Source organism: Zerene cesonia, unplaced genomic scaffold (genome assembly GCF_012273895.1).
Source record: "Zerene cesonia ecotype Mississippi unplaced genomic scaffold, Zerene_cesonia_1.1 Zces_u002, whole genome shotgun sequence".
Lineage (NCBI taxonomy): Eukaryota > Metazoa > Arthropoda > Insecta > Lepidoptera > Pieridae > Zerene > Zerene cesonia.
The window spans coordinates 892,147-919,414 of NW_024045132.1; the positions used below are offsets into that span (position 1 = coordinate 892,147).

Sequence of the window (27,268 nt, forward strand, 5' to 3'; positions counted from 1 at the left end):
ATATTATTTTTAGGCCCGGAAATTATTCATGCGCTTGCAACATCGGTTATGAACTTTATTCCTCAAACGGAACGGCTGGATTTGCGATAGAAAAATCAGAAACTGGAGAGAGAGATGGCGACACTTACCAAAGAAATAAAACATGTGTGCCCGTCATGTGTCCTCCGCTAGCTCCACCTGAAAACGGTCTGTTATTAGCAACGAAGAGTTCATACCATTTCGGTGATATAGTTGAATTCCAATGCGACTTTGGATATGTTATGTCTGGATTTTCTTCACTTCTTTGTACCTCTAGCGGTACTTGGAATGGAACAGCACCAGAGTGTCAATGTATGTATTAGCTGCTATTTTTCTAATACCACATAGTACTTACTTAACAATACTTTACTTTACTTTATAATACCGTTTTTTTTAATTCTAGATGCTCGTTGTGTAACATTGTCAGATGATAAAAACGATGGTCTCAAAATTATCAGAAACGATCCAGAAAGTGTGTTGGTGCCGTACAGGGATAATGTCACCGTAACATGTACATCTCCTGGCCGTCAATTAAGAAATACAGTATCGTCTTCATTTAGGCAATGTGTATATGATCCTAAACCGGTGATTATTTTTACTTCATTCTTGTCTGCAACTTAAATAGCTATTTTATAGAACAAAATAAATAAACAAATCAAACTCTATCAATAAATAAACATGAAGAAATTATATCTTAATAACTAAAAAAATATTATTACTTTCAGGGACTACCCGATTATTGGTTATCAGGAGCTCAGCCCCAGTGTCCACGTAGAGACTGTGGTGTCCCAATGCCTACGCCAGGTGCTGAATATGGTCAATACTTAGACACAAAATACCAAAGTTCGTTTTTCTTTGGCTGTCAAAATACCTTTAAACTCGCTGGTCAAACTAGTAAACATGATAACGTTGTAAGATGTCAAGCCACTGGTGTCTGGGACTTTGGAGACCTCAGATGCGAAGGACCTGTGTGCGAAGATCCGGGTAGGCCTGCGGATGGATACCAAATTGCTAAAAGCTATGAACAAAGCTCAGAAGTCCTCTTTGGATGTTCAAGACCTGGTTACATTTTAATAAATCCAAGACCTATAACTTGTATAAGAGAACCGGAATGTAAAGTCATTAAGCCTCTTGGCTTGGCATCAGGTAGAATTCCTGATTCTGCAATAAATGCCACTTCCGAGAGACCCAACTATGAAGCTAAGAATATACGATTAAATTCAGTCACTGGTTGGTGTGGCAAACAGGAAGCATTCACTTATGTGAGTGTTGATCTAGGAAAAGTGTACAGAGTAAAGGCGATATTAGTTAAAGGTGTTGTCACATCGGATATTGTCGGTCGACCAACTGAAATAAGATTCTTTTACAAACAAGCTGAAAATGAGAATTATGTTGTATACTTCCCTAACTTTAATTTAACAATGAGGGATCCAGGCAACTACGGCGAACTAGCCATGATAACTCTACCTAAATATGTACAAGCTCGTTTCGTTATATTAGGTATAGTTAGCTTTATGGACAACGCTTGCTTGAAATTTGAATTAATGGGATGCGAAGAACCCTCCGTAGAACCTTTACTGGGGTACGACTATGGATATTCTCCCTGCGTTGGTAAGTTGTTATCTTTAATTCGTGTTTGTTCATTTGTGATGTCAAATAAGTGAATCGTCGCATGATCAAATGTATGAAAAATTATCTTGTCAAATACATAATACTTTATTTGAAACTAAAATATTTATAATTTTTTCTTACAGATAATGAACCACCTGTTTTCCAAAACTGCCCTCAACATCCTATCGTTGTTCAGACAGACGTGAATGGAGGACTACTTCCTGTTAACTTTACTGAACCCACTGCAATCGATAATTCAGGAGCTATTGCTAGATTAGAAGTAACTCCACAGCATTTCAAAATGCCCATCCAAGTTTTCCATAACATGGTTGTGAGATATGTAGCTTTTGATTTTGACGGTAATGTTGCTATCTGTGAAGTTAATATAACTGTTCCTGATTATACACCACCTAAACTAAGTTGTCCACAAAGTTATGTAATAGAATTAGTTGACAAACAAGATAGTTATGCAGTGAATTTCAATGAAACCAGACGAAGAATAAATGCAACCGACGCATCAGGAGAAGTTTTCCTAAAGTTTATTCCGGAACGAGCTGTTATACCTATACGTGGTTATGAAAACGTTACCGTAATTGCTGCTGATAAATACGGAAACAAAGCTCAATGTTACTTCCAAGTAAGAATATTTTTTAATCAAAAGATGCATTTTATCTAATTGAAGTTGCAAACTTCTAAATTGAAAAATTGAAATTGTTATACTTTACTCACTCACAACATTAAATTCTTTTATATAGGTTTCTGTACAAGCTACTCCTTGCGTTGATTGGGAATTAATGCCACCCGCAAATGGTGCTTTGAACTGCCTACCTGGAGATAGAGGAATACAATGTATAGCTACATGTAGCCCAGGCTTCAGATTTACTGATGGTGAACCAGTGAAAACATTTGTTTGTGAAACTAAACGGCAATGGACTCCAACTGCTGTTGTACCCGATTGTGTATCTGAAAGTAAGTTCAAGGTTACAAAGTATTTATATAAATTATATGTGGTAGTTGAGCACGCTTCGGCACGAATTGGGCCAGCTCGCACCGGGGAAGTACCACACCCCCACAGAAGACCGGCGTGAAACAGCATTCTGCTGTGTTTCGTTCGGTGAGTGGGGGAGCCGGAAGCCCATATCCTTTTCCTTCCCCTTCCCAGTCCTTTCCTTTATTCCTCTCGCTAATCCTTTCTTAATCCCTTCCCAATTTAAAGTCGGCAATCCATTTGTAGAGGCGTAAGGTCTGTAATCGACTTTACGCCTCTACAAATGTTCATGGGCGGTGGTAGCGCTTCCCATCAGGCGTCCCACAAGCTCCATTGCCGACTGTGACATATAAAAAAAAAAAATTATTAAATAGTACAATTTAAATTGGTGGCATAAGAATTATACGAACTGCATATTCACATAAATACTGTATATAATTAAATTCATTCATTTTCCAGATACTCAACAAGCTGCCTATCACGTTGTAGCTAGTGTTCAATATCGTGCACTTGGTGCAGTATCAAATGCTTGCTTACCGCAGTACAAAGACCTTCTAGCTCAGTACGATAACATACTTAATGAAAGGTTATCACAACGATGCTCTGCTGTGAATGTTAATATTAATGTCACATTCGTTAAAGCAATGCCAGCACTTTTAGATGAAAATGTCGTGAAAATGGACTTTGTTTTGGCTATTATTCCTGCTATAAGACAAACACAGTTGTACGACCTTTGTGGATCAACCTTAAACCTTATATTTGATTTATCTGTGCCATATGCAAGCGCTCTTATTGAACCGGTATTGAATGTTTCTTCCATCGGAAACCAATGTCCACCACTACGAGCTATACGAAGTTCTATCTCACGGGGTTTTACCTGTAGCGTTGGAGAAGTCCTTAATATGGATACAACGGATGTTCCACGTTGCTGTAAGTATATTAAAAAGCACACACACTTATTTTTATGTTACCAAAAACATCATGTAATGTCAAAAAAATTATATTCCAGTGCACTGTCCTGCTGGTACATACGCTGGTGAAAAACAAAAGAGCTGTACTATGTGCCCAAGAGGATACTTCCAAAATCAAGCTAGACAAGGATCATGTCTTAAATGCCCACAAGGCACATTTACACGAGAAGAAGGATCCAAAGATTTAACGGACTGCGTACCCGTATGTGGTTATGGTACATATTCTCCCACTGGCTTAGTTCCTTGCCTAGAATGCCCAAGAAACAGCTATACGGGTGAGCCACCTTTGGGAGGTTTTAAGGATTGCCAAGCATGTCCGGTTAATACTTACACATACCAACCAGCTGCGTCTGGTAGAGACAAGTGTAGAGCAAAATGTGCCCCGGGAACTTATTCACCAACTGGATTGGCGCCGTGCTCTCAATGTCCAAGGAATTTCTATCAAAATTTAATTGGACAAACGCTGTGTATGGAATGTCCAACAAATATGAAAACTGTAGGAACTGGAGCCTCTGGTTTGGAAGAATGTATCCCAGTGGAGTGTTCGAATAGTGCCTGTCAACACGGTGGTTTGTGTGTTCCTAAAGGACATGGTGTACAATGCTACTGTCCTGCTGGTTTCTCCGGACGTCGATGCGAAATTGATATAGATGAATGTGAAAGTCAACCTTGTTACAACGGTGGAACATGCATTGATTTACCACAGGGATATAGATGTTCCTGCCCTACCGGCTATGGTGGAATAAATTGTCAAGAAGAAAGATCGGACTGCCGAAATGATACTTGTCCCGAACGCGCAATGTGTAAAGACGAACCAGGGTACAATAATTTTACGTGCTTGTGTAGATCTGGATATACTGGAATAGACTGTGATATTACGGTAAGTTAATGAAAATACACATATGGCTTTTTAAGAAGTTCAATTCAAGTTTATACATTTACATAAGTCATTAAATTTTTCAGATCGACCCCTGTACTGCTAATGGAAATCCTTGCAAAAACGGTGCTTCTTGTACTGCATTACAACAAGGCAGATACAAGTGCGAATGTTTACCTGGATGGGAAGGACAACTTTGTGAAATAAATACGGACGATTGTATCGAAAAACCTTGTCTTCTTGGAGCTCCTTGTACAGATTTAGTGAATGATTTCAGCTGCACATGTCCGGCTGGATTTACTGGCAAACGTTGCCATGAAAAGATTGATTTGTGCTCAAATGAACCATGTAAACATGGTATCTGTGTCGATAAACTTTTCGTGCATCAATGTATTTGTGACCCAGGTTGGACGGGACCGTCCTGCGATATAAATATCAATGAGTGTGTAATATCACCTTGTGAAAATGGTGGTAGGTGTATTGATGGCACTGATGACTTCACCTGTATTTGCGAAGCAGGTTATACAGGCAAACGTTGCCAACATACCATTGATGATTGTTCTTCGGATCCTTGTCAAAACGGCGCAAGCTGTGTAGATCAGTTAGACGGATTTATATGCAAATGTCGTCCAGGATTTATTGGATTACAATGTGAAACTGAAATTGATGAATGCTTAACAGAGCCATGCAATCCAGCGGGAACTGAAAAGTGCATCGACCTTGATAACAAATATATGTGTCAATGCAAGGAAGGTTTTACTGGAGAAATGTGCGAGACAAATATAGACGATTGCGCATCTGATCCTTGCTTCAATGGAGGCACATGTAAAGATCAAATAGGAGATTATAAATGCCTTTGTCCATCAGGATGGACTGGAAAACGATGTGAAAAAGACATTGGCAATTGTGTAAACTTACCGTGTCAGAATAATGCTAAATGTATTGATTTATTCCAAGACTTCTTCTGTGTGTAAGTATACAAACAAGGAATTTAAAAAATGTGTAATAATTTTGAAAGTTATTCACTATACATAATATATTAAATAAAATTTTTGCAGTTGTCCAAGCGGAACGGATGGTAAACAGTGCGAAACAGCACCAGAACGTTGTATCGGCAGTCCTTGTATGCATGGTGGTAAATGTCAAGACTTTGGCTCAGGATTAAACTGCACTTGTTCAATGGACTACACAGGAATTGGATGTCAATATGAGTTTGACGCTTGTGAAGCTGGCTTATGTCAGAATGGTGCAACATGTATAGACGAGGGAGAAGGATACACTTGCATGTGTACTCCTGGTTTTACAGGAAAGAACTGCGATGAAGACATTATTGATTGTAAAGATAATTCTTGCCCACCTTCAGCAACCTGTATTGACTTACCCGGCAGATTTTATTGTCAATGTCCATTTAACTTAACCGGAGATGATTGTAGAAAAGGTTTGTAAATTATTCAAAAATTACAAGAAATATTGTTTTATTTACGTAAAGCTTAACTCTCTTGTAATTTTGTTTTTCAGGAATAAGTGTAGATTACGATCTGTACTTCAGCGATCCACTCCGTTCAAGTGCAGCACAAGTTGTACCAATTGATACAGGCTCTGCTGACAGCCTAACTATTGCAATGTGGGTACAATATACGCAACAAGATGAAGGCGGAGTATTCTTCACCGCTTACGGCGTTAGGTATGTTTAATATGTAGATTAAAATACGATCCTCTGATTACGAATATTAAAATACCCTAAATTATAATGTTTCACCTTTATTTCAGCAATTCACACATTGCTTTGAATAGACGAACAATAATTCAAATTCATTCAAGCGGGGTCCAAGTATCCATATTCCCCGAATTACAAGATGTTTACTTAAGTTTCGGTGAATTTGCCACTGTGAATGATGGACAATGGCACCATGTTGCCTTAGTTTGGGACGGCAGTAACGGCGGAGAATTAACTTTAATCACTGAAGGTCTAATTGCAAGCAAGTTTGAAGGCTACGGTAGTGGACGAACGTTACCGCAATAGTAAGTAATTTTACTAATTTGCTAATGGTTACTGACGTAAACATAAAATAAATGTAAACTAATAACACATACTACTAATAAAACAACAACATAATACTAATAAAATAAATGAATAAATTGAAATTATGTACTAAAAAACACGTTTCTTTTTATATTCTAGTGTTTGGGTGACATTGGGCAAACCTCAATCTGAAAATCCAAAGGCATATACTGAATCTGGATTCCAAGGTCATTTGACTAAAGTACAAGTTTGGAACAGAGCGCTTGATGTAACAAATGAAATACAAAAACAAGTCCGAGACTGCCGCACAGAACCCGTCCTTTATAGTGGATTAGTGTTGACATGGGCCGGTTACGATGACGTTTTCGGTGGAGTTGAAAGAATTGTACCATCTCATTGTGGTCAAAGAGTGTGTCCAAATGGTTATGGTGGTACTAAATGCCAACAATTACAAGTTGACAAGGAACCTCCTAAAGTAGACCGTTGCCCAGGAGACTTATGGGTGATCGCCAAAAATGGATCGTCGTTAGTAAAATGGGATACACCTGCATTTAGTGACAATATTGGAGTTGTAAAAGTATTAGAAAAATCGGGACACAAACCGGGTCAAAACTTGGCGTGGGGAGCATACGACATCGCTTACGTCGCTTACGATGCCGCTGGAAATGCAGCAACATGCACCTTTAAAGTAACAGTACTGTGTACGTACAATATACAAATTATAACCATTGTTTGAAACTTTTATTGAGAACTAATAGGAACTATTTATATTTCAGCTGAATTCTGTCCTCCTTTACCTGATCCTTTGGGTGGATACCAATCTTGTCGCGACTGGGGAGCAGGAGGCCAGTTCAAGGTATGCGAAATCGCATGTCGTGACGGCCTCAGGTTCTCCCAACCAGTACCACCCTTCTACACTTGCGGTGCTGAAGGATTCTGGCGCCCAACAAATGACCCGACGCTGCCTCTCGTGTATCCTGCTTGTTCACGTATGTTTGATTCAATAAAATATGCGAACAATTATTTTCTTTTTGAGCTTTACCTTCACTATTTCTGTCTGTTAACAAGTTAAAACGAGACAAATTTAATTAATAGTTATTAAAGCTATATAATAGAAGTCGGCTACAATGTATTTTTAATTACAGCTGCTTCACCCGCCCAACGCGTCTTCAAAATATCCATGTTGTTCCCAAGTTCGGTGCTCTGCAATGATGCAGGTCAAGGAGTACTTCGACAAAAAGTACGCAGTGCCATCAACCAACTTAATAGAGATTGGAACTTCTGTTCATATGCAATTGACGGTATGTCATTTTATTTCATTTTTGAACTAAGTTATGAAATTGTAAATAATCAATTAACATTATATAAATTCCTAAATAATATAATATACACTTAAGTACTGTAATTGACAAATTAGTATGTTTTTCACATTATACTATTTTACCAGTAGAATCAAACCAATTCCCCATTGTTATCCGAGAAAGAAGTAAATAGTCATATCCTGTGTAACAATTCTGTTATTTCCCTTAGGAACCCGCGAGTGCAAAGAACTTGACATTAACGTAAAGTGTGATCATCGGGCGAATGTTCGACAGACAAGGCAAATATCTACCTCGCCAACTGTAAAATCTGAAGACACCTACGTTTTGGATGCTATAATACCAGTGGAAGAGTGAGTAATTTTTGTAAAAAATTAAATACGCCATAGGTACTTATAGAATGTATAAATTGAGATTTCTTGTAGATTTTGCAGGTCTGTGGTATTTATTCTTTTATAACAGCAATAAATACACGGGTCATTTAAATTTATTGGTGTTGGAGTAGTCAATAGACATAGATACAAAATATGTAGAACAACGACACTTAAATCTAACGCTATATCATAAAGTAGGTTATTTATAGCACCATTCTAAATTACAATAATAGTAAAATTATTTTAAGTGCACGTCTTTGCACAATGTATATTCTTATGCAAAAAAAAAATATTGTTTAAGCATGTTTCTTATACACTACTGCATGTTTTTATCTGGCACATAGGACTAGAAGCAACAGGGAAGGACGTCAAGCCGGAGACACGTATAACGTCGAAATCTCATTCCCAGCCGTAATGTAAGTTTCTCACTAAAATTGCACTCGCACTTATTGGTTATATAACATATACGTTGACTCTGTTTTCTTGATAATCGCTTGTTATTAAAGCTTAATTATTAATTAGGCAAGTAAAATACATAAAGCTATTTTATAAACGCTAAACTTTAAGCATATAGCTATTGTACTCGAAAATTCCATTGGTGTATTGATATATTCCATTCCAACAATCCGTATCGTCGAAGCTTAACCAGCATTTCTCAACTTGTAGCGACCCAGTTATCCACAATGGAAACAACGAAAGATCAACTGTTAAACGACTATTGGAGAAACTAATTCTTGAAGACGAACAATTCGACGTGCGAAGTATATTACCGAATACCGTCCCCGACCCAGCGAGCTTGAAACTCGAATCAGATTATGCCTGCCCGATGGGACAGGTTGTAATGGCACCTGATTGTGGTAAGCGTACATTTAAGTTACATTGTTTAGAACTCAAAATTATCCACAGATTTTGCGTAAGCTGCAAGCTTCACACAAGTTATCTTTTACATAAACCATTATTGTTTGTTCGCGTTACGTAAAGCAGAGGCGTAGTCGTAAGTTACGACGATACGTGAAACTTTATAGCCGTAAACATGTGTTCGAAATCCAAGCCTCGGCTTCGATGTTTTGCGAATAATGTGTTGCACATATTTCATATCTTGTGCGCTTGGCAATGTTATTCAATTTATATGGAAAAATTAATCTCATCGATTCTTAGCATACTACCTACTCTACTGAACTAATTCTGTTCGATTAAATGATTCAATGTAACAGACATTGAGGAGTATAGATATATTAAAATAAAATGCCCATTCCATAGTATTTAAAAAGCTGAAACTAAAATTCACAAATAATTTAGTGTCATGTGCTGTGGGCACCTTCTTGGACGCGGCAAGCGACACCTGCCAGCCGTGCCCATCTGGCACCTATCAATCGGAAGCCGGCCAGCTGCAATGCACCCCTTGCCCTTCGATCGCTGGTCAATCTGGAGTCACTCAAGCTACGGGAGCTAGGAGTGCCGGGGATTGTAAAGGTATACCTTAATTGTTTATATAATTTAAGTTAACTTCGGTTTTAGGAAGACCAACAATTAATTATTATTAAAAGGCATCAATAGTCAATTACATGATTCCATATTTAGGTAATGCCGATCAATACATAAATTACATCTCGTGTATGCAATTAATTATATAAAAAATTTAAAAATAAACAATGCTTTTGTCATTTGATTAACTTTAAGACTCGTCAACAAATGCGATATTATTAATTGACACTGTTTTAATATTGATACAGAGTTTAAATTAATAATGCAATTTTATTATAGAACGATGCGCTGCTGGAAAATACTACGATGCCGATGCAGAATTGTGCAGACCTTGTGGGCACGGATCATATCAACCGAAAGAAGGAGCCTTCTCGTGCATCGCTTGTCCCAGAGGACAAACTACGCGAGCTACTGAGGCTGTGTCTGCAGCGGAATGCAGGGACGATTGTCCATCAGGTAAACAGCTATTTATATCAAAATAAATATTCATAAGATCTCGTCTAACGTGTTATCATGTAATGTTTATAGTTTATTTCAGGGAGATAATTATAAGGAACCTACGCTGTAATACTATTTAACATCATTCCCGATTTGTTACAATGCGAAACTTTTCGAAGTCGTTTTAAAATGCGAGATTTTTTTTGTCGTGCAGTTTTCTTGGCAGCTTCCAAACATTCACAACGGAAAAAAGAATACCGCTAAATGTAGTTTCGTTAAAAATGATTCACTAGCATAACAGACAACAGAACACAAACCAAAAACAACATGCTGGATATAAATTATTTTTTGTACAATAACATTTTTCTATGTACCTAATATTGTGTTAACAGGAGAGCAGCTAAGCAACGAAGGTGGTTGTGAGCCGTGCCCGCGTGGGACTTGGCGCGCGAATGGCGCCGGGGCGGCGTGTGCCCCATGTCCTTCCGGCACCACCACGCCTCAAGTGGGCGCCGCTTCGCCTGACCAGTGCTCTTTACCAGTCTGCAAGCCTGGTAATTATCTATACCCATCATATATCAAACAAAAGCTTTAAAATTCCTTAAATTCATCCCTTAGATGTCATTTAGATAACGTAGGAGTAATTTCGTCGTATAAATAACTCATTCGTTACTTCCAAATTTATTGAGGCACTTAGGGTATTATGGATGTTGTCAACACGATGATACAGCCGAATCAATCACATCATAACACCATGAAAATTTAATCCATTAAAATAATATTATTTATGCAGAAGTTAAGCGGACGTGAGCCAAGCTGCATCACAGTATTTCACTTTATGAATGGTATTACGTCCAAACACTATAAATTTATTTTAATTTAATTACACAACCGGTTTGTTTGAAATTAAATTCCCAATACTGCGCTTTAAATGCTGTTTGTATTGGTCGAAGCCATGAAATGATAATATCAGTGGAGGAAATTAATGAATTGCGTTCATATATTAGTACATGTGTTGAATTTTCACTAAAATAAAACGGTCGTAAAAGGCTATTTACCATGGACAAAACTGAGCCGTTCATAATTAATGAAACTGCAACAAGATTCGGTGCCAAAAATTTAACTCTATATAAACCGATTGCATTCATTCAGAGTAATTCGCTTATTTATTATTTCAACTGTGTAATCTTATTTAAATTGTATACTCTTAGTTAGCATTTATGCAATGAAATATTTGTACTGAATCCTCTATTAACTCCATGTACATCGTACAGAAATGGAATTCAAACCTCATTTTGATGTACTAAATTCATTCGTATGATATTTGCTATGCTGTATGCTATACATAACACGTTCATCGGTTTAATTTATTACGTATATGTAATATGGTATCAGGAAACATGGATCATGAATAAACATTATTCATTAACATAATTTCAGGATCATTCTTGAACGTAACCCTCAATACCTGTATACAATGCAAGAAGGGTACATACCAATCGGAAACCCAGCAAACTCAATGCATCCCGTGCCCAATTAACACCAGTACAAAGGAAGAGGGAGCCGTAAGTATTTAAATAAATCAATTTGTTCCGTTCATACAAAAATCCCGAATTACTGACGAATTTTTTGAGGAGGAAAACATTGTTGTAGTGTAATGTTTTTTAAATATATCTATTGATTTCTTATCTATAAACTAGTCACTCGCCTCGGTTTCATCTATACTGAATCATGATAAAACAACAAGCAACTTACAACAAAAGTAATAAAATCTTGGAATTACTAATATTATTAACGCGAAAATAATTCTCTCTAATCTTTTTCTTCTTCATGCCAAAACCACTGAACCGATTGTGATAAAATTTGGTACCAAGATAACAAGCTATCTTCGATCAGAGATAAGATATAGGATAGGTTTTACCCCGATAATCCTACGGGAACCGGTAAAATCAATAACTAACTAGCAGAAATCTCTTACAGACTTCAGAATCAGATTGTACAAACCCGTGCGATATGAGCGGACCAGAAATGCATTGCGATACCAATGCTTATTGTCTTCTCGTACAAGATACCAATGAATTCAAGTGTCAGTGTAAACCAGGATTCAATGGCACCGGAAAAGTTTGCACAGGTAATTATTTGTCAACCAAAACATTAGCTCATTCCTTTCAGGTAAATTCTACTTACCTCAAACGAAAAATTGCAAAAATCTCGTTTATCTAATCAAAATAAAACCAAATGTTATATACGCTCTTCAGCGTAATTCGCCAGTATCATAAATACACAGTAATGTAATTGCCACACCATTTGCATAAGTGGCCAGCTAAAAGGATATAGCTACTTGAAATTGGCGTTTTTGGGGCGATTTTGTACTGAAAACAACCTGTTTCTTTTACACAAAACACAATATATTTTTATGTTTATATATATTTTTATATGAATCGATTGTATTTCAGATGTATGTCTCGATTTCTGTGACAACGGCGGAGAATGTGTTAAGGATGCTCGCGGCGAGCCTTCGTGTAGATGCGCTGGCTCTTTCACTGGCAGACACTGTAGGGAGAAGAGTGAGTTCGCGTATATTGCCAGCGGCGTCGCTGGTGGTGTCATCTTCATCATATTCCTCGTGCTGCTTGTATGGATGATCTGTGCCAGGTACTACAGCAATACTTACGAGTACACTTTATTTGGAATATATAGCAGGATATCGCAAAAAACATAAAAATTTTCCGTTACTTTGACTTTTACACACACTGACCGTATTTATGTATACAGATGTTAACAAAAGAATCAAATCACTTTTTTTCTTTACCTAACAATATTTTTCTACAGATCGTCAAAGAAACGAGAACCAAAGAAAACATTAACGCCAGCTATCGACCAAAACGGTTCACAAGTGAACTTCTACTACGGAGCGCATACACCGTACGCGGAATCCATCGCTCCTTCACACCACTCCACATACGCACATTACTATGACGACGAAGAGGATGGCTGGGAAATGCCCAACTTCTACAACGAAACATACATGAAGGAGAGTCTACACAATGGCATGAACGGGAAAATGAACAGTCTAGCGAGATCCAACGCGAGTATATACGGCACGAAGGAGGATCTATATGACAGATTAAAAAGGCACGCATACCCTGGTAAGAAAGGTCAGTATTTGGAGCACGCAATGTAGTGCGCACTTTATATTCTTTCGCAGCTGTTCACGTTTAGCTTTTAGTTGCATGTCGTAGATCTTATTTCAAAGGCCTAATATCAATACTGTTGCCCTGTGTGCTAGTTTCATGTTTTTCCACTATATTATACAAGTAAATTACGGTACTCGTTTGTATCGATGATATTAAAGCCTCTATTGAATATTTTAAGATAGGTTTGCTTAATATGCTTAGCCTATAGCCCGCAAAAAGTGTAGTTATTTTGTAATAATAGTTTGTAAAAAAATGTTACCAGCCTAGATCGTAGCCTAGATAGCATTTTTTATTAGATTTTAATTAAACTATTAGGTGTTATTATCTACTGATAATGGTTTTGTTATAATAATTATTGGGGATATTGTTGAGACCGAAGAGTGCGTCACAATTTCTTTAATAAACTTCCATATTTCTTTCAATGCTCAAAACAAAAGCAAATAATATTGTCTTTTAGAATAATTTTAATCAATCCCTAATTTTATTAATATCAGTAGAAAAGTTTTAATCTACCAGGGCAACAAAGACTGGATAGAGATTGCCATAAAAAATGTATTTTTACATCATAGTAAATTAAGGTCTATTCTACTATTCCCGGTTTCCTTTTATAAATAATTTCCCCTTTTCCTACACTTAAATTAGCTTCTGCTTATAATCAATTTACTGACGTCACAATCACAACAAGCAAGTCCTTATAAACAATGACTTCTTACATCATATAGAATTTATAGATAAAATATAGAAGCACGAATGATATTAAACAAATAATAATGATGCAACATTACTTACAGATAAGAGTGACAGTGACAGTGAGGGTCAGTAAACAGCAATGGACTGCGTTTTGTCGTATTCTGGTCAAATTTACATAATAATATAGTTTCGTGTCTCGGTGAAACTGTTTTTTTTTAATGTAAACACGATACGATTCTCATAGTTGCTTATCATCTGCAGTTTCGCTTTGAAATGGTGCTTCTTCTAAATCTCTTATTCACTTTTCTTATATCTTACTACAAAGTTTCGTATCCATATATTATAACAATGTAAATAGTTCGTCATCTATGAGAATTGTTGCGTGTAAGCCGAGATGTTGTGTAGAATTTTGTACTCTGCTAGCTTTATAATTAGGTTTAGTTTTAATAACAATTATTAACACACTCACTGTTTTATCCCCACCAAATGTTTTCCCTCAGTCACAAATACGCATAATTTCGTCATATTTTCTTCAAAAACAGTGAATGTGTTGATGTTCGTATAATATCAACGAATCGAATGCTCAAGTATTTTAGGCAAATAATGCCATATCAGACAAAACAGGGCGTTTTACTTATGTGACATTCCAATAAATGTAACTTCGATTTTGTTATACAAGTTATTAGTGTAAATATTACTTTATAAAATCTGTATATTTATAAACCTCATTTTATCGTCTTAGATTAACTGATGATTGAAGTTTTGTACGATTACATTTCCAAATAATAACGAGTATGTTATTATAAAAGATTTTTTTTTATATTTTTGTATAATAATGTGGACTGTACTTAATCTATGAATAATTCAATTTAGGTATGCGAGAATTTTGTATAGATGGGTTGTATAGATTTAGAATTATATACAAAACAATGTATTTTATTTTTTACTGTAATATACAATTTATTTTAATTTTAATAATCAAGTGATTATATTATGTAGCCCAATTATTAAGATAAGTTTATTCTCACAAGGGTTTAACCGGTCTATACTGATATATTTTTACAATAATTCAATAACAATAGTTTTAATTTTTATAAACATTAAAATTTGTATTTAATGATTTACGCACCCGCCTTCGTGAGTTAGTTTCGCTACTCAAACTACGAGTTTTTTTTTATTTCAAATTTTTATACAGAATATACATAAATACTCATCATGTTTTAGTGGTTTGTATTCCATCACAATAATTACCACATTAGATATTAACAGTAAATAATTTTACAAAAAATAAATTAAATATGTATTTTAAGTGTACTTTTATTTTGTAGACCCAAATTTATTAGCACTTGAAGTTACATAGATGAACATTATTCTTAAAATAATTATATTACTTGAAATAGAAGAATGAAGTAAAAAATACACAAAGTAAAAAAATAACACTGATTTTATAATAGGATACCTAAGTTTTTCTAAATACAAAAATTGTTTAAGTTGATGCAACTACAAATAGTTTCTAAAACAATTCAAAAGTACGAATTCTAAATACAAATACAGTCATAAGACAATACTAAAATACTCAATTGTGTACTTACTTATAAATTATATAAATACAAGGAAACAAACGCAATTTCTCAAAAAGCATTTCAACTGTAGAATACAAAAATCAAAATACGAAAAAACTCTTCACTACATTTTTTATTTTATTAAAATCGTATAAAAATATATCCACCAATTTATATCAATAATCTCGTCCTAGCATATACTCGAGAAATTGCGTTATTGCTCCCATCTTGAGAGAAACAACATAAACAAAAATAATAAAAAAAAAAACATTTTACTTGGCGTGTTTTTTGTAAAATTCAGTCATATATTTAACTAACACTTCTACTTCCTCCACCGTAACTGCGTTATATATAGATGCACGAATACCACCAACGCTCCTAGAAAAAAAACAGAAATAAACTTTACGAACATCATGCGTCAAATGGTGGATTTTTTTAAATATACATAATTTTTAAATATAGAAAAGAAAAATTATAAACATATATTTTTTTTGTACATATTTTTTTAAACTTTCCACTACACAACCTTTCTAGATCCGGGAAATGAACACACACTCTGGTGTAAGAAATATTACACCAGAGTGCTGAGTGGGCTATTGCTTATTGCTTAATTTTTAGTTTTATAGCATTGAAATGCCTTATGAATGAGAAATTTTGAAAGAATAGATAAAAATTGATTTTGCTACGGTTTGGCGCGGAGGCGGGTTCGAATCCCGCTTCAAATTTTTCGGAAAGGTCAAATGGTTCGAAAAGGTATATACTTAAAACTCATTCGATCCCAAAAAACCGAAAAAACAACGTAAAAGTTTGTTGTTTATTTATTCCTGCTATAATTAGATATCGTGATGTCCCGAGGACAAATTGAAGGACAACAGAGAACAAATCGTATAAATCCTTGTATTTAATGTCCCGTTTATAGACGGTTTATAATGTATCGTTTTACGATTCGTTTCTGCAATCGTAAACAAAACATCAAGGACACTGTTTGCTAAATAAAAAGGTATTAGTGTAACGAAAGAAGGAAAACTGGTTATTTTTCACTTTACAATTTGTATCTGTTCTTATTTCCTTTCATTTCTACTAGTAGCTCGCATGAACATATTCTTGGAGTTTCGCCATAAAGTCTTAAAAATAAAATCTCGTACATTTGAAGAAAGTTCCATAAAAAATTGCTCCGAACAAACAGTAAAAAGGACAAATTTATTTGTCCTAAGCATCTTAGGGAAGGAAGTCTTTATCAACACAAAATAACAAATTATCTAAATTCACACTAGGTACCAATTGTAAAAAAGTAGTTGTATTAAGAAAAAATATCATATTTGTATGCCAATTTTTTGGCGAGTTGTTTTTGATTGATGAGATTATTTTTATAAAACTTCGTAACCACAATTCTGACAAATTTATTCATTCAATTCAATGCTATAAAACTAACAATTAAAATTAAAATCATATCATTTTATCAAAACTTACCTATGTCCCTTCAACTGTATCAAGCCCAGAGCTTCAGCGCCCTTCAAAAACTCTTTTTCCAAAGCCTCATCGCCTTTCTCCGATCCAATTCTAAATGGTATATTCATTTTGCTCCGAGCGTCCTTAGCGACTGGCGCGTAGTAGAAACCGTTTGAATTCTCTATCAAGTCGTAAATCATTGACGATTTCTTTGCAGCTAATTCGGCCATTTTATCCAGCCCACCCTTGGTTTCTATCCATTGGAGGCACTTGCCCATCACGTAGATGCTGCAAGTGTTATAATATTATCGAAAGGATAGGGATTAATTTCATTCCAAATTGTCATTCTAGTTAAATTTAATGTTTAATGATAAAATGGAACATTGACACGGAGGCCTAGACGACTGACGCCTTGAATTCTCGGTGTTACTTAAAAATATATAGAACACAATTAGCTATCGAATTCTTCAGCAGAACGTCCTCAATTATAATGGAAAAGTAATTTAAAAACATTTATGGTATTCTATTAAATTATTACTGTAATGTGTAGTTGTGGTAAGAAAAGAATTTCCTATATCTCTTGAAATACATTTAGTAAGAGATTTTACCGTAAAAGAAAAAAATTGAAATAAAAGAAATTAGAGTGACCACGCACGATGCCATTACCATAATCTAACTCAAATAAAATATGATAATGAATTTATTGAGATTATCATATATTTGGGAACATTACGGCATGATAGCTTATTTTATTTCATCACCTTAACATAAACTTTAAGAGATAAGTAGAAGCCAGTTAAATACCGCATTTAACTGGAATACGAACAATGAATAATAATTGATAACGCAATATTGATAAAAATCACAAGAAACAACTGGGTCAAAGAGCGTTTATTATTGGCACTACAAATTTTCCCACACAATATCAATGATTAAATTTGCACTCAGAAATTGTAAAATAGATTTATTCTAAAACCTATTTATTTATTGCAACAGCTTTTGTTCTTTCTTCGTATTTATGTGTGAACGTAAAATATAAAAGAATTGACAGTGAAAATACTTTAACTATATCACTTAATTTACTTATTTAACAGACAAATAACCAGTATAATAATAAAATATAATATAAAAAAATAGTATCCAAATGCTTAGATACAAAACACAAGCACACGTATTTCATAAAATTAGTAAAGAAATTGCAAATTTTAACTACATATTTTAAAAGTATTAACAGATTATATACTTTCAAACTTCGTGAGTGCTAATTCATAATATTATGTACATAATCATCAAAAAATTTACTTTCAAGTAATTAATTATTCATGTAAATATTCGATTACGTTACATGATCCAAGTTCAAAGATTATAAGAAAGACAAAACAACGTCTCGGGGTCGGGGGAATTTTTACTATATCAACCGTCATTATTGAATTTATCTTGAGATAAATTTGTTTTCAATTCGCCGGTCATTCATTATAACACATAAAATACTCTTCAAGCTTATTTTCTTTTATTAGTTTAAATTAAATCAACAGTACAATCCTTTTCAATTAATAATAATATACTCGGGCATTGAATTTATAGAAGAATAATTTATTTTTCAGTAAACGAAAAATACTGTAATACATAAACACTGAAAGCATTATACAACATTTAGACTTCTACAAAAGGGTTAAATTATAATAAATTTAAATTAAAAAATGAGTTAATTTAACTTACGCAAACATGGGCGGAGTATTCAATATGGAGTCAGCTTTAGCATTAGCAGTCCAGTCCAAAATAGCTGGACAAATAGGTAGCGCTTGATTAAGCAGATCCTCTCGAACTATGACTAGCACTACTCCGGATGTTCCAATGTTCTTTTGAGCACCCCCATATATGACTCCGAACTATCCCCAGAAACATAAAATATAAAAACTCATTATTCTGACTTTAAAAAACCAGTGGTGGTGATGTCCTCGGTCTTAAAATTTTGTCTTGAAGATCAGGCGAGCTTGTAGAAAATAAATTGATTTTTCAATTTATCTACGATGATGAAACGACGAAGGAAAACATGGGGAGGAAACCGGCATGTCAGAGAATCAAAAGTACGACGATTTATATAATCTGTCAACCCGTACTTGGCCACTGTAGTCTGCCAGAACAGGCGTCCATATTATTGACTCTATTTTAGTCTATTCATATATGTAATGATTGTATGTATTGATTGAATCTTTGTTTTGCTCAAGTACAAAGCGTAGTAAAACTTTGACATGATATGTCACATAAAAGTAAGATCGAGCGGCTGAAACTGAAAGTAGCCTATGTGTTTATCCATAGTGTTTTCTATCTGCGTTCATACAGGTCCGATCAGCTGTTTACAACAAATAACCAACGTACATATATTCGTACTTTCGCGTATTTAATATTAGTAACATTTTTCGAAAAAAAACCTACTACATACATACATGTAAAGTTTCATGTTTAAATTTATTTAGACAATTTTATACAGAAACTAATAAATACGATATGTGGTATTTCAGATTCTGAGCAGTTTTAGCCCGGATTACGGTACAATATATGCATACGTTGAAGATGAGATATTATAATACGCTAGAATATCTAAATGGAAGAAAATCCGCCTGTTCTTAAAATACACATCCTATTAGATCTAGTGAATACCTTTAAACCTTTCACATCTTTTGTACCCTTTTTATATCAGAACTAAACAGATTTTTAAGTTTATATTTTCATTATATTACAATTACCTATGAGATTTTATCCGTGTAATATTGTCTATCGTAGCTTGATGTTTCCTATTTGCATAAAACTATGTAATGTATCTAAAAGTAGTAAATTATCAACATCTTCCTGTTATCGGATTCAGTTATTTTTGATGAGCGTTCAACGATAACAGCTATCAAAAATAATAATATTATTATGTCGATTATCACGTGTCACGTGTTGTGAGTCAACATATCGATATTGTTGCTACGACAGATTGTTATCTCATCATAATATGTGAATTTAACGGAAATACTTCTATTTATAACAGCTAAGACGTACTTCTATAAGATTAAATAAGTGTTACTGCGAGAACACCAAGGTATTAGCAGTATATAACTACCTACAATAACAGACATTTTTTCCAGGAAGATTTCATTTCTCTCGTAGCATTTTATATGATACGATTAATTTATTTACTTTATTAGCCGCGGCACCGCACGTGTTAAAGTCGGAGTAATTTAATAGATGTAATTAAACTTATAAATCTTCCTCTTGAATCCCTCTATCTATTAAAAAACCTTATCAAAGTCCGTTGTGTAGTTAAAGATTAAAGCATACATACAGACGCGGGAAGCGACTTAGCTTTATACTATGTAGTAGTATATTTTTTGACAAGTTCCTGCTCTTGAGTTCTATTCTCTTTAGGAACTAAAGAAAAAGTTATTTCGATTTGGCAAGATAAAAAGGCCGATCACGTACTTATTCGTAAATAAATTTGATCAGTAAACAATTTATCTACCGACAAGCTGTGCCCGCGACTTCGTTCGCGTGGATGTCGGAACAAATTGTAACACTAGAAAATAGTGCGAAACGCTGTTCGAGGATACCGAAATGTATTCAACACAGCACGCGTTTGATGTCTAGATGTATATGTTCGATATATGTGTTGATAAATACAAATGTAATAATAATCGTCCATATACGAGAGAACACGTTACTTCGATATATATTCTTTCTTATATATTCACGCGTTTAATTGTATTAATAATTAACAAACTGTATAAGAAAAACACCCCAAATATGCAAAATTACTAAGAAAACCACTATTATTTTTCTCATACCGCAAATAATTCACATGAAATGTAGACATGTTATCAACGAATTTTGATAACTGATTATATTATCATCATTGTGTAAACTAGATATTTAGGAGTTTTCATCAGATTACAGGACTTAAAATATTTTGTTCCTTTTTCCATACGTCAAAATCCTAACCTGAAATTGTAATACAAAACTATAACATTGCTAGTTTTTCCCGCGGCTTCGCACGCGTTAAATTCGGAGTAGTCACTCTATCTATTAAAAAAAAACCCATCAAAATCCGTTTTGAAGTTTTAAAGATCTAAGCATTCATATATACAGACGCGGGAAGCGACTTTGCTTTATACAATTTACTATACCTTGGAGACGTCTAATTTCTTCGACATGAAGTTAGAACTCATATCAGCAACTAATGGAACTCCCTTCGTGTCAGGAATGAAATCGAATTCGACACCTGAAACAAATTAATAACCATATATACCTCGATACAAACATTCTGCTCTATCCTTAACTAGGATTCAAATATCCTGTTTGTTTTGCAATGTGTTACGTCATGTTTTGCGGTTGGTAACTTTTACTTAACCTCGGCTACCTCGGCTAAATCTATTTTTCTGCAGTTAAAATGCTCGGGAACTTACAACAGCTGATTTTGTAGAGAATATATTGTGTGAATGAAATTGTAACAAGCACAATCTTAAAACCTACATTTATTATTTTAATAGATAACTAACTTTCCGCCCGTGGCTCGTGCCCGTTCCTTGATTTCTAGGATCAAGCCTATCCTATGTCCTTTCTTTTTCAGGATAGCTTATCTTGGTAACAAATTTTATCCAAACCGATTCAGTGGTATGAGCGTGAATTCGCATTTATAATAAAAAAAAGGGATTAAAATAATGAGCAACTTTATTAGAACAACAGAAACGAAAATTAGTTTTGGCAAAATGTCGCTCTGTTATGTTTGTACATTTATGGTTAAAACTACTGCGTGGAATTGAATGAATTTTTCACAAGATTAATTTCAAATATTAATTAGTGACACTAGTTCAACATAATGTTTTCAGACCCTTTATAAAATTTCATTTTATATTTTAACTGAAATATGAAAACAAAATTAATGCTATTTTGGGTTGTTACTAAAATAATTGTCCTCGCAAAAGTATGTGAAATAGATTACCAATATCGTAAACATTTTATTGCGATGAAGTGGGATAAATTTTGCTATCTGAATTGATAATAATAAGTAAATAAACTAAATGAGTGATATTTATAAGGTTAGGATAAACTTTAATATTTTATATATACACGAATAAGTATAGCTTAAAAAATCTTAAAGGCTAAAAAACGCTTTTTCTTCAATTTTCATCTAAATAATTTTAAAATACTTTGCTAATGTATCGAAGTTATTTGAATAAATCGCAATACCATTTTCAAATAGTTTTGGTAAAGTATAGGAAGGACTACAAATAGCAATCCAGTATTTTATAAAATTATGAACAGTTGTAATAAAATATGGATATTATTCAAATCACCTGCAATAAAAATGAATTATTGGTAGCTCGCGATACCCTTTCCTAAATTTCGTACGTTCTCTATATTGACATACCATATAAGTTATACGTAAAATTTGTCTTGTATAATGATATAGTAAAACCAAACTGTACTTATATCTTAAACAAGTAAAGTTTTATTTTTAGATTTGTAACAATATGGGCATATAAATGTTTATTCAAAAAGCTTTAAAAATTAAAGAATCCCGCTGGATGATCGAATAATATGTCCCATTGTTAATTTTTAGTTCAAGACAACCAAGGACTTACAGATAGACTTAGAAGATAAGGACTACCATAACGTATATAAAAATGCGTTTAATATCTCACAACTTAATTTACTGTAAAAAAATTGTTCAATTTATTTAAACGAAAAATTAAGGATGAGACTGGTACCTATACTAGGCAACTGAGATCGCCATATTTATGATAGTTTATTGTGCTGACTAAATTATTATTAATAGTTCTACAAAAAAGTTCGTGGTACTAAATACTTAGTGATTCACACTAACTTTTATGCCCAAATACTTTATGCTTCTGTTATATTAAAGAATAAAATTTTATAGGCATTTGATATTTATTTAAAAAAAAAACAACACATACAAATGTTTTAGTCATAAAGATACATATATGCAAATACAGTTCATTTTTGCTATGTTTATTATAGTGTACTAGCTGCACCCGGCAAACGCTGTTCTGCCTTACTCTTATCGTTTAGTGGTATGAAAAATAGATGTTAGCCGATTCTCAGACCTACCCAATATGCTTACCAAATTTCAGAGGAATCGGTCAAGCCGTTTCGGAGGAGTTTGGCAACGAAAACTGTGACACGAGAATTTTATATATATAGATAGATATGTAACGAAGTATGGCTAGTAATAAATATGTAATCACATCGCTCATAAAGAATATATCTTTTTATTCAATAAAAGTGTTAAATGAAATGAAATATTTATGTGAAATGTCAAGCATAATTCAACACGAATTAGGCCACCTTGCGCCAGAGAAGGTGTCGCACCTGTACAAAAGATCGATCGCGTGGAATGATAGTATAAGAATGCTACTGTGTAACGAGTAAAAAATTTTTTTACCTTTGCAATACTGCATACTATCCTTTTAACTAAACATTTACTGTCCAATTTATTCTACGATAGTGAATTAAAATTCTACGTCACCTAGAACAGTAACAGATCATTATTGGCTAAATGCTCAAGCAAATAAGCAACAATCCGAATAACTCCTTAAACTAAATTTACTACAAAGAAAATCAAGGCGGAACTTAAACGATTTACGCTTCGCAGTCGAGGCTTCTAGGACAAACTGGAACGAATAAAGAACTTTCTGGAATAGAATACTCGTTAGTTCTAGACCAAAGGCATTTCACGTACCGTGAATAGTTTCGTTTCCACAAATGTGGACGTATGAGGCGTTTGGGTCTAGGTTCCATGTAAACTGGTCTGGGATGCCTACATAACGATCGGTAGGCGGCAACACCATGTTCACTTTGCCGTATTTTTTCGCTTCTTTGGCTGCCATCGCTGACCATGAACCTGGTAACAGTACCACAGGTTACTAAATAGTTTATGTAGAATAGGAAACATTTGATAGTGAGTCAGGATTTTTTAAATATTCTTATTAACCAATGAGTAAATTTTGAAACCATGTGGAAGAATGTCTTTGAACGAACATGTTCCACTCAAACTTTTATTAGCTAATTTCTCAATTTAAATAATTAAAAAAAATTGCTCTCTATTTCAGAATTATAAACTAATCCTAAAAACAAACATCCTAATATTAATTTATGTACAAATTAATGTAATAAATATAAAAAGGATACATTGCATGTTAAACGTATAAGTAGTGTTATATATGCGACACATTGATCGAATTTGCTAAAGCTATTAATAACTTATACGGTTATAGGTTATCACACTTAGAATTTTGAACCTATAATTATATCAATCCATTAATAGAATAAGTTAAAAATACATCTGGCAAAGGTCGCTATGTGAAGACATAGATTTAAAGGTTATAAAAATTGTTGTTTGAGCTCAATAAAAGATTCAAGAATATTTCAAAATTTATGTTCAAACAATTTTATAAGTATGTTCTAACAAAAATCATAGGTCGGAAATGTGTCTGACTTACCTGTTACAACGTAATCCGCAGTACCCGTCCTCGAAATTAAATTCATAGGTACAGCAGCAAATTGCCCCTGACCACCACCGGCGAGAAACAGGATTTTGTAATTGCTGGGTACATTTCTGCAAATTATATTATGACTATATTGCATCTAATCCTGACTCCTGTGGTATATCTCGTTTAAAGATTAAATTATGTACAGGAGTAGTATATGGGCTATAGTTACACATGTATTTTATGTGGAGTTTTTTTTAAGACCATATGAGGAGGCATAGAATTTACTATTTGCCTTTTATTATTAACAAGGAAAATATAATAAAATAAATCACTTTAAAGGGGGAAAACAGCGTCCAACGTTTACACTTTTGTTGTGAAGACGACGTTACAAGGAAATAACACGCATTCTATTTGTATTTTTTTTTTTAAGTTTAAAATAGAATCAATTGTGTTTATAGTAATTAATATACAGAAGCCTTTATACACTAATTTGCATGTAATTTATGCAATATTTTATACTCATGTGAATAGGAAAGAATTGCATATTTTCAGAGATGTAACTAATTTGAAATACTTTTATTTAAAATAGAAATACAAAATACCGGCTTTGTGTTTTATTTGAAATACTTTTTAGACCAATTTCAAAATACAAAATACTTTTTGATTAGGAAATAAGTTTTGGCTCAGAAAAATTAAAATTTCTATAAATGGGTTTTCGAAATCTTTGAACAACTCATATTATTAAAAATTTAAGAAAAGCGTAAACTGATTTGACATTAAAAAAATGCATATCCTATACACATTTGTGTAACATCTATTTTATTATTGTGATATTTTTAGTAATATGCCATATTTTGCACTCACAACAGTCTTCTAACAACATCTTGTATCTCGGTGTTAAAGTTCATATATGTAGACGATCGGTGACTTGTCTCCATCAAACTTATTCCCGATCCTTTAAAGTTTGTTAACTCCTCTCTTATTGCTTCATACACCTATAAAAATAAACTCTCATGCTTTATCTATTTGTGGAATAATGCAAATTATTTTAATATATTTCAATGCATGTACTTACATCTTCTGGCATTTTCGCCGGGCCGGCACCAAAATTGTGAATTTTCGGCATGTTGTTAATTTACGTAATTTGACGCAACCACTCACTACCTCATACAAAAGACAACTGGTTTGCGTTGATATGTGAATTGTGAACCGGCGTGACTGGTGAAGTGGCACACTGTATTATATGTAATTACGCCGCTCGCACAACAGCGCTTGATAACGCATTTTAATCATTCATTGACGTCGGGCGATGGACAAAATAGTGTCAAGTATAATTTGTTATCGTTCATGATCATCGATCTACAAGTATTTGCTCGAAAGTATTCACAGTGTTTTGGCTTATGCAATAAATAAATAATAGCGCAGGTTTAGTATAGTTAATTCAATTTCATACGAGTATTGAAGCATACGCAACTTTGCTTACAAAGTAGCGTAGCGTATGTTATTTAGGTTATAGCCACTCCATTATTACGGAAGATGAATGATTATCTGAAATAACAATTTTGGTCACACACTATCTGTACGCACAATTTCATCGAAATTAGTTCAATAACAAAAATTAAACTATTAAAAATCTGCATACTGTTTTAAATTCTTCCTCAAATATGGAAATATGTTAATAGTTTCTAACAATCCCTATCATACCTATTTCATTAAAAAATTCTGGCGATTTAGCATATATATTGAGTTCACCTTGGGAAGGACATAGTACATCATGACAAAATTGCATTGTGCGGATATCTTCGGCGTGTTGCAGTTAACCTAAACTTTAATGACTTGCCTACACAAAATGGCTGGATATAATTCAGACAGTTTAAAAACTCCTCATTTGACGATGTTTTTTTTTATGTCACAGTGCGCAATGGAGCTGGTAGGCACTACCACCGCCCATGAACATTTATAGAGGCATAAGGTCCACCTTACGCCTCTACAAATGGATTGCCGACTTTTTGAGAAGGGATTAAGAAAGGATTGGCGAGAGGAATAAAGGAAAGGACTGGGAAAGGTAAGAAAAAGGATATGTCACTCACCGAACGAAACACAGCAGAATGCTATTTCACGCCGGTCTTCTGTGGGGGTGTGGTACTCCCCCGGTGCGAGCTGGCCCAATTCGTGACGAAGCGTGCTCGACCACATATTAAACTTACTTGACTAGTTATCTTCGTAATACAATTCAAATCCATCGAATGTAGGTTGTCTGTACGGATCGGTGATCGACTAACGTGCAGAGAAATAAGTAGTTTTTGATTTGAAAATATCCGGACTACAAGTATAAAATATGATACTATACTACACAGTCATTAACTGATTGAGTCAATGACCGCAACGCCAGTCCATTACATATTATACTCTGAGGTTGATAATAAGTATATTACCACCCTACAAAGCGATTACTTTTGTACCTATCAGTTTCACTACTCATTCAGGATTGGAACCAATTGGATTCTTAAAAAATAATATTACGTATGTACCTCTATTGCAATTTACGAATAAATTAAAGCACGATGTTGATCATGATAACATTTGTCAAAATGTATTTAAGAAACCTCAATAATAACACAGAGAAAACAATCCTACTCTCATACATTTTTTTCAGAAGCAATCTAGAAGTTATTTGTTTTACAAAAATCATATTAAAATAGACTATTCATTGTAAAATTTATCAGTAATAAATTCTAATATTGTCACATATTATTAGATTTTTAGCCTTGGC

At 34.0% G+C, this 27,268-nt stretch overlaps 2 protein-coding genes across 4 annotated transcripts in view; one reads left to right on the forward strand and one right to left on the reverse strand.

Annotated features, from left to right (window-relative positions):
* LOC119838406 (sushi, von Willebrand factor type A, EGF and pentraxin domain-containing protein 1) overlaps positions 1-15,296 on the forward strand; it is a 53,137-nt gene extending 37,841 nt beyond the window's left edge. Inside the window, exons 12-36 of one of the 3 annotated variants that reach the window (XM_038364343.1) lie at positions 14-330; positions 422-603; positions 744-1,629; positions 1,773-2,266; positions 2,385-2,598; positions 3,077-3,547; positions 3,627-4,468; positions 4,552-5,435; positions 5,524-5,903; positions 5,984-6,149; positions 6,236-6,487; positions 6,648-7,189; positions 7,265-7,477; positions 7,634-7,789; positions 8,019-8,160; positions 8,526-8,597; positions 8,848-9,038; positions 9,481-9,654; positions 9,946-10,122; positions 10,497-10,658; positions 11,545-11,669; positions 12,085-12,235; positions 12,561-12,759; positions 12,937-13,262; positions 14,093-15,296. In XM_038364343.1, coding sequence (XP_038220271.1) covers positions 14-330; positions 422-603; positions 744-1,629; positions 1,773-2,266; positions 2,385-2,598; positions 3,077-3,547; positions 3,627-4,468; positions 4,552-5,435; positions 5,524-5,903; positions 5,984-6,149; positions 6,236-6,487; positions 6,648-7,189; positions 7,265-7,477; positions 7,634-7,789; positions 8,019-8,160; positions 8,526-8,597; positions 8,848-9,038; positions 9,481-9,654; positions 9,946-10,122; positions 10,497-10,658; positions 11,545-11,669; positions 12,085-12,235; positions 12,561-12,759; positions 12,937-13,262; positions 14,093-14,124 — 7,750 coding nt within the window. In that variant the 3' untranslated portion in view covers positions 14,125-15,296. The remainder of the gene's footprint in view (positions 1-13; positions 331-421; positions 604-743; positions 1,630-1,772; positions 2,267-2,384; positions 2,599-3,076; positions 3,548-3,626; positions 4,469-4,551; positions 5,436-5,523; positions 5,904-5,983; positions 6,150-6,235; positions 6,488-6,647; positions 7,190-7,264; positions 7,478-7,633; positions 7,790-8,018; positions 8,161-8,525; positions 8,598-8,847; positions 9,039-9,480; positions 9,655-9,945; positions 10,123-10,496; positions 10,659-11,544; positions 11,670-12,084; positions 12,236-12,560; positions 12,760-12,936; positions 13,263-14,092) is intronic. The other 2 variants (XM_038364344.1, XM_038364345.1) reach the window with 2 other exon arrangements.
* Positions 15,209-25,731, reverse strand: LOC119838407 (probable phosphoserine aminotransferase). Its single transcript, XM_038364346.1, has 8 exons — positions 25,571-25,731; positions 25,360-25,490; positions 24,505-24,620; positions 23,745-23,906; positions 21,169-21,263; positions 18,722-18,891; positions 17,024-17,290; positions 15,209-15,931 (listed from the first exon to the last, which is right to left on the reverse strand). Exons 1-8 carry the CDS (start codon positions 25,619-25,621, stop codon positions 15,826-15,828), a joined length of 1,098 nt encoding a protein of 365 aa, XP_038220274.1. The 5' UTR covers positions 25,622-25,731; the 3' UTR covers positions 15,209-15,825.
* Positions 25,732-27,268: the final 1,537 nt, after the last annotated feature.

Bases quoted from the DNA above. Each gene is read 5' to 3' on its own strand.
- LOC119838407 (XM_038364346.1), bottom strand. From the start codon at position 25,621: ATGCCGAAAATTCACAATTTTGGTGCCGGCCCGGCGAAAATGCCAGAA. The intron at 21,264-23,744 runs GTACGTGAAATG...AATTTGTTTCAG, and splicing joins TGGAAACGAAACTATTCACG to GTGTCGAATTCGATTTCATT. The intron at 17,291-18,721 runs GTAAGTTAAATT...TAACACTTGCAG, and splicing joins AATACTCCGCCCATGTTTGC to CATCTACGTGATGGGCAAGT.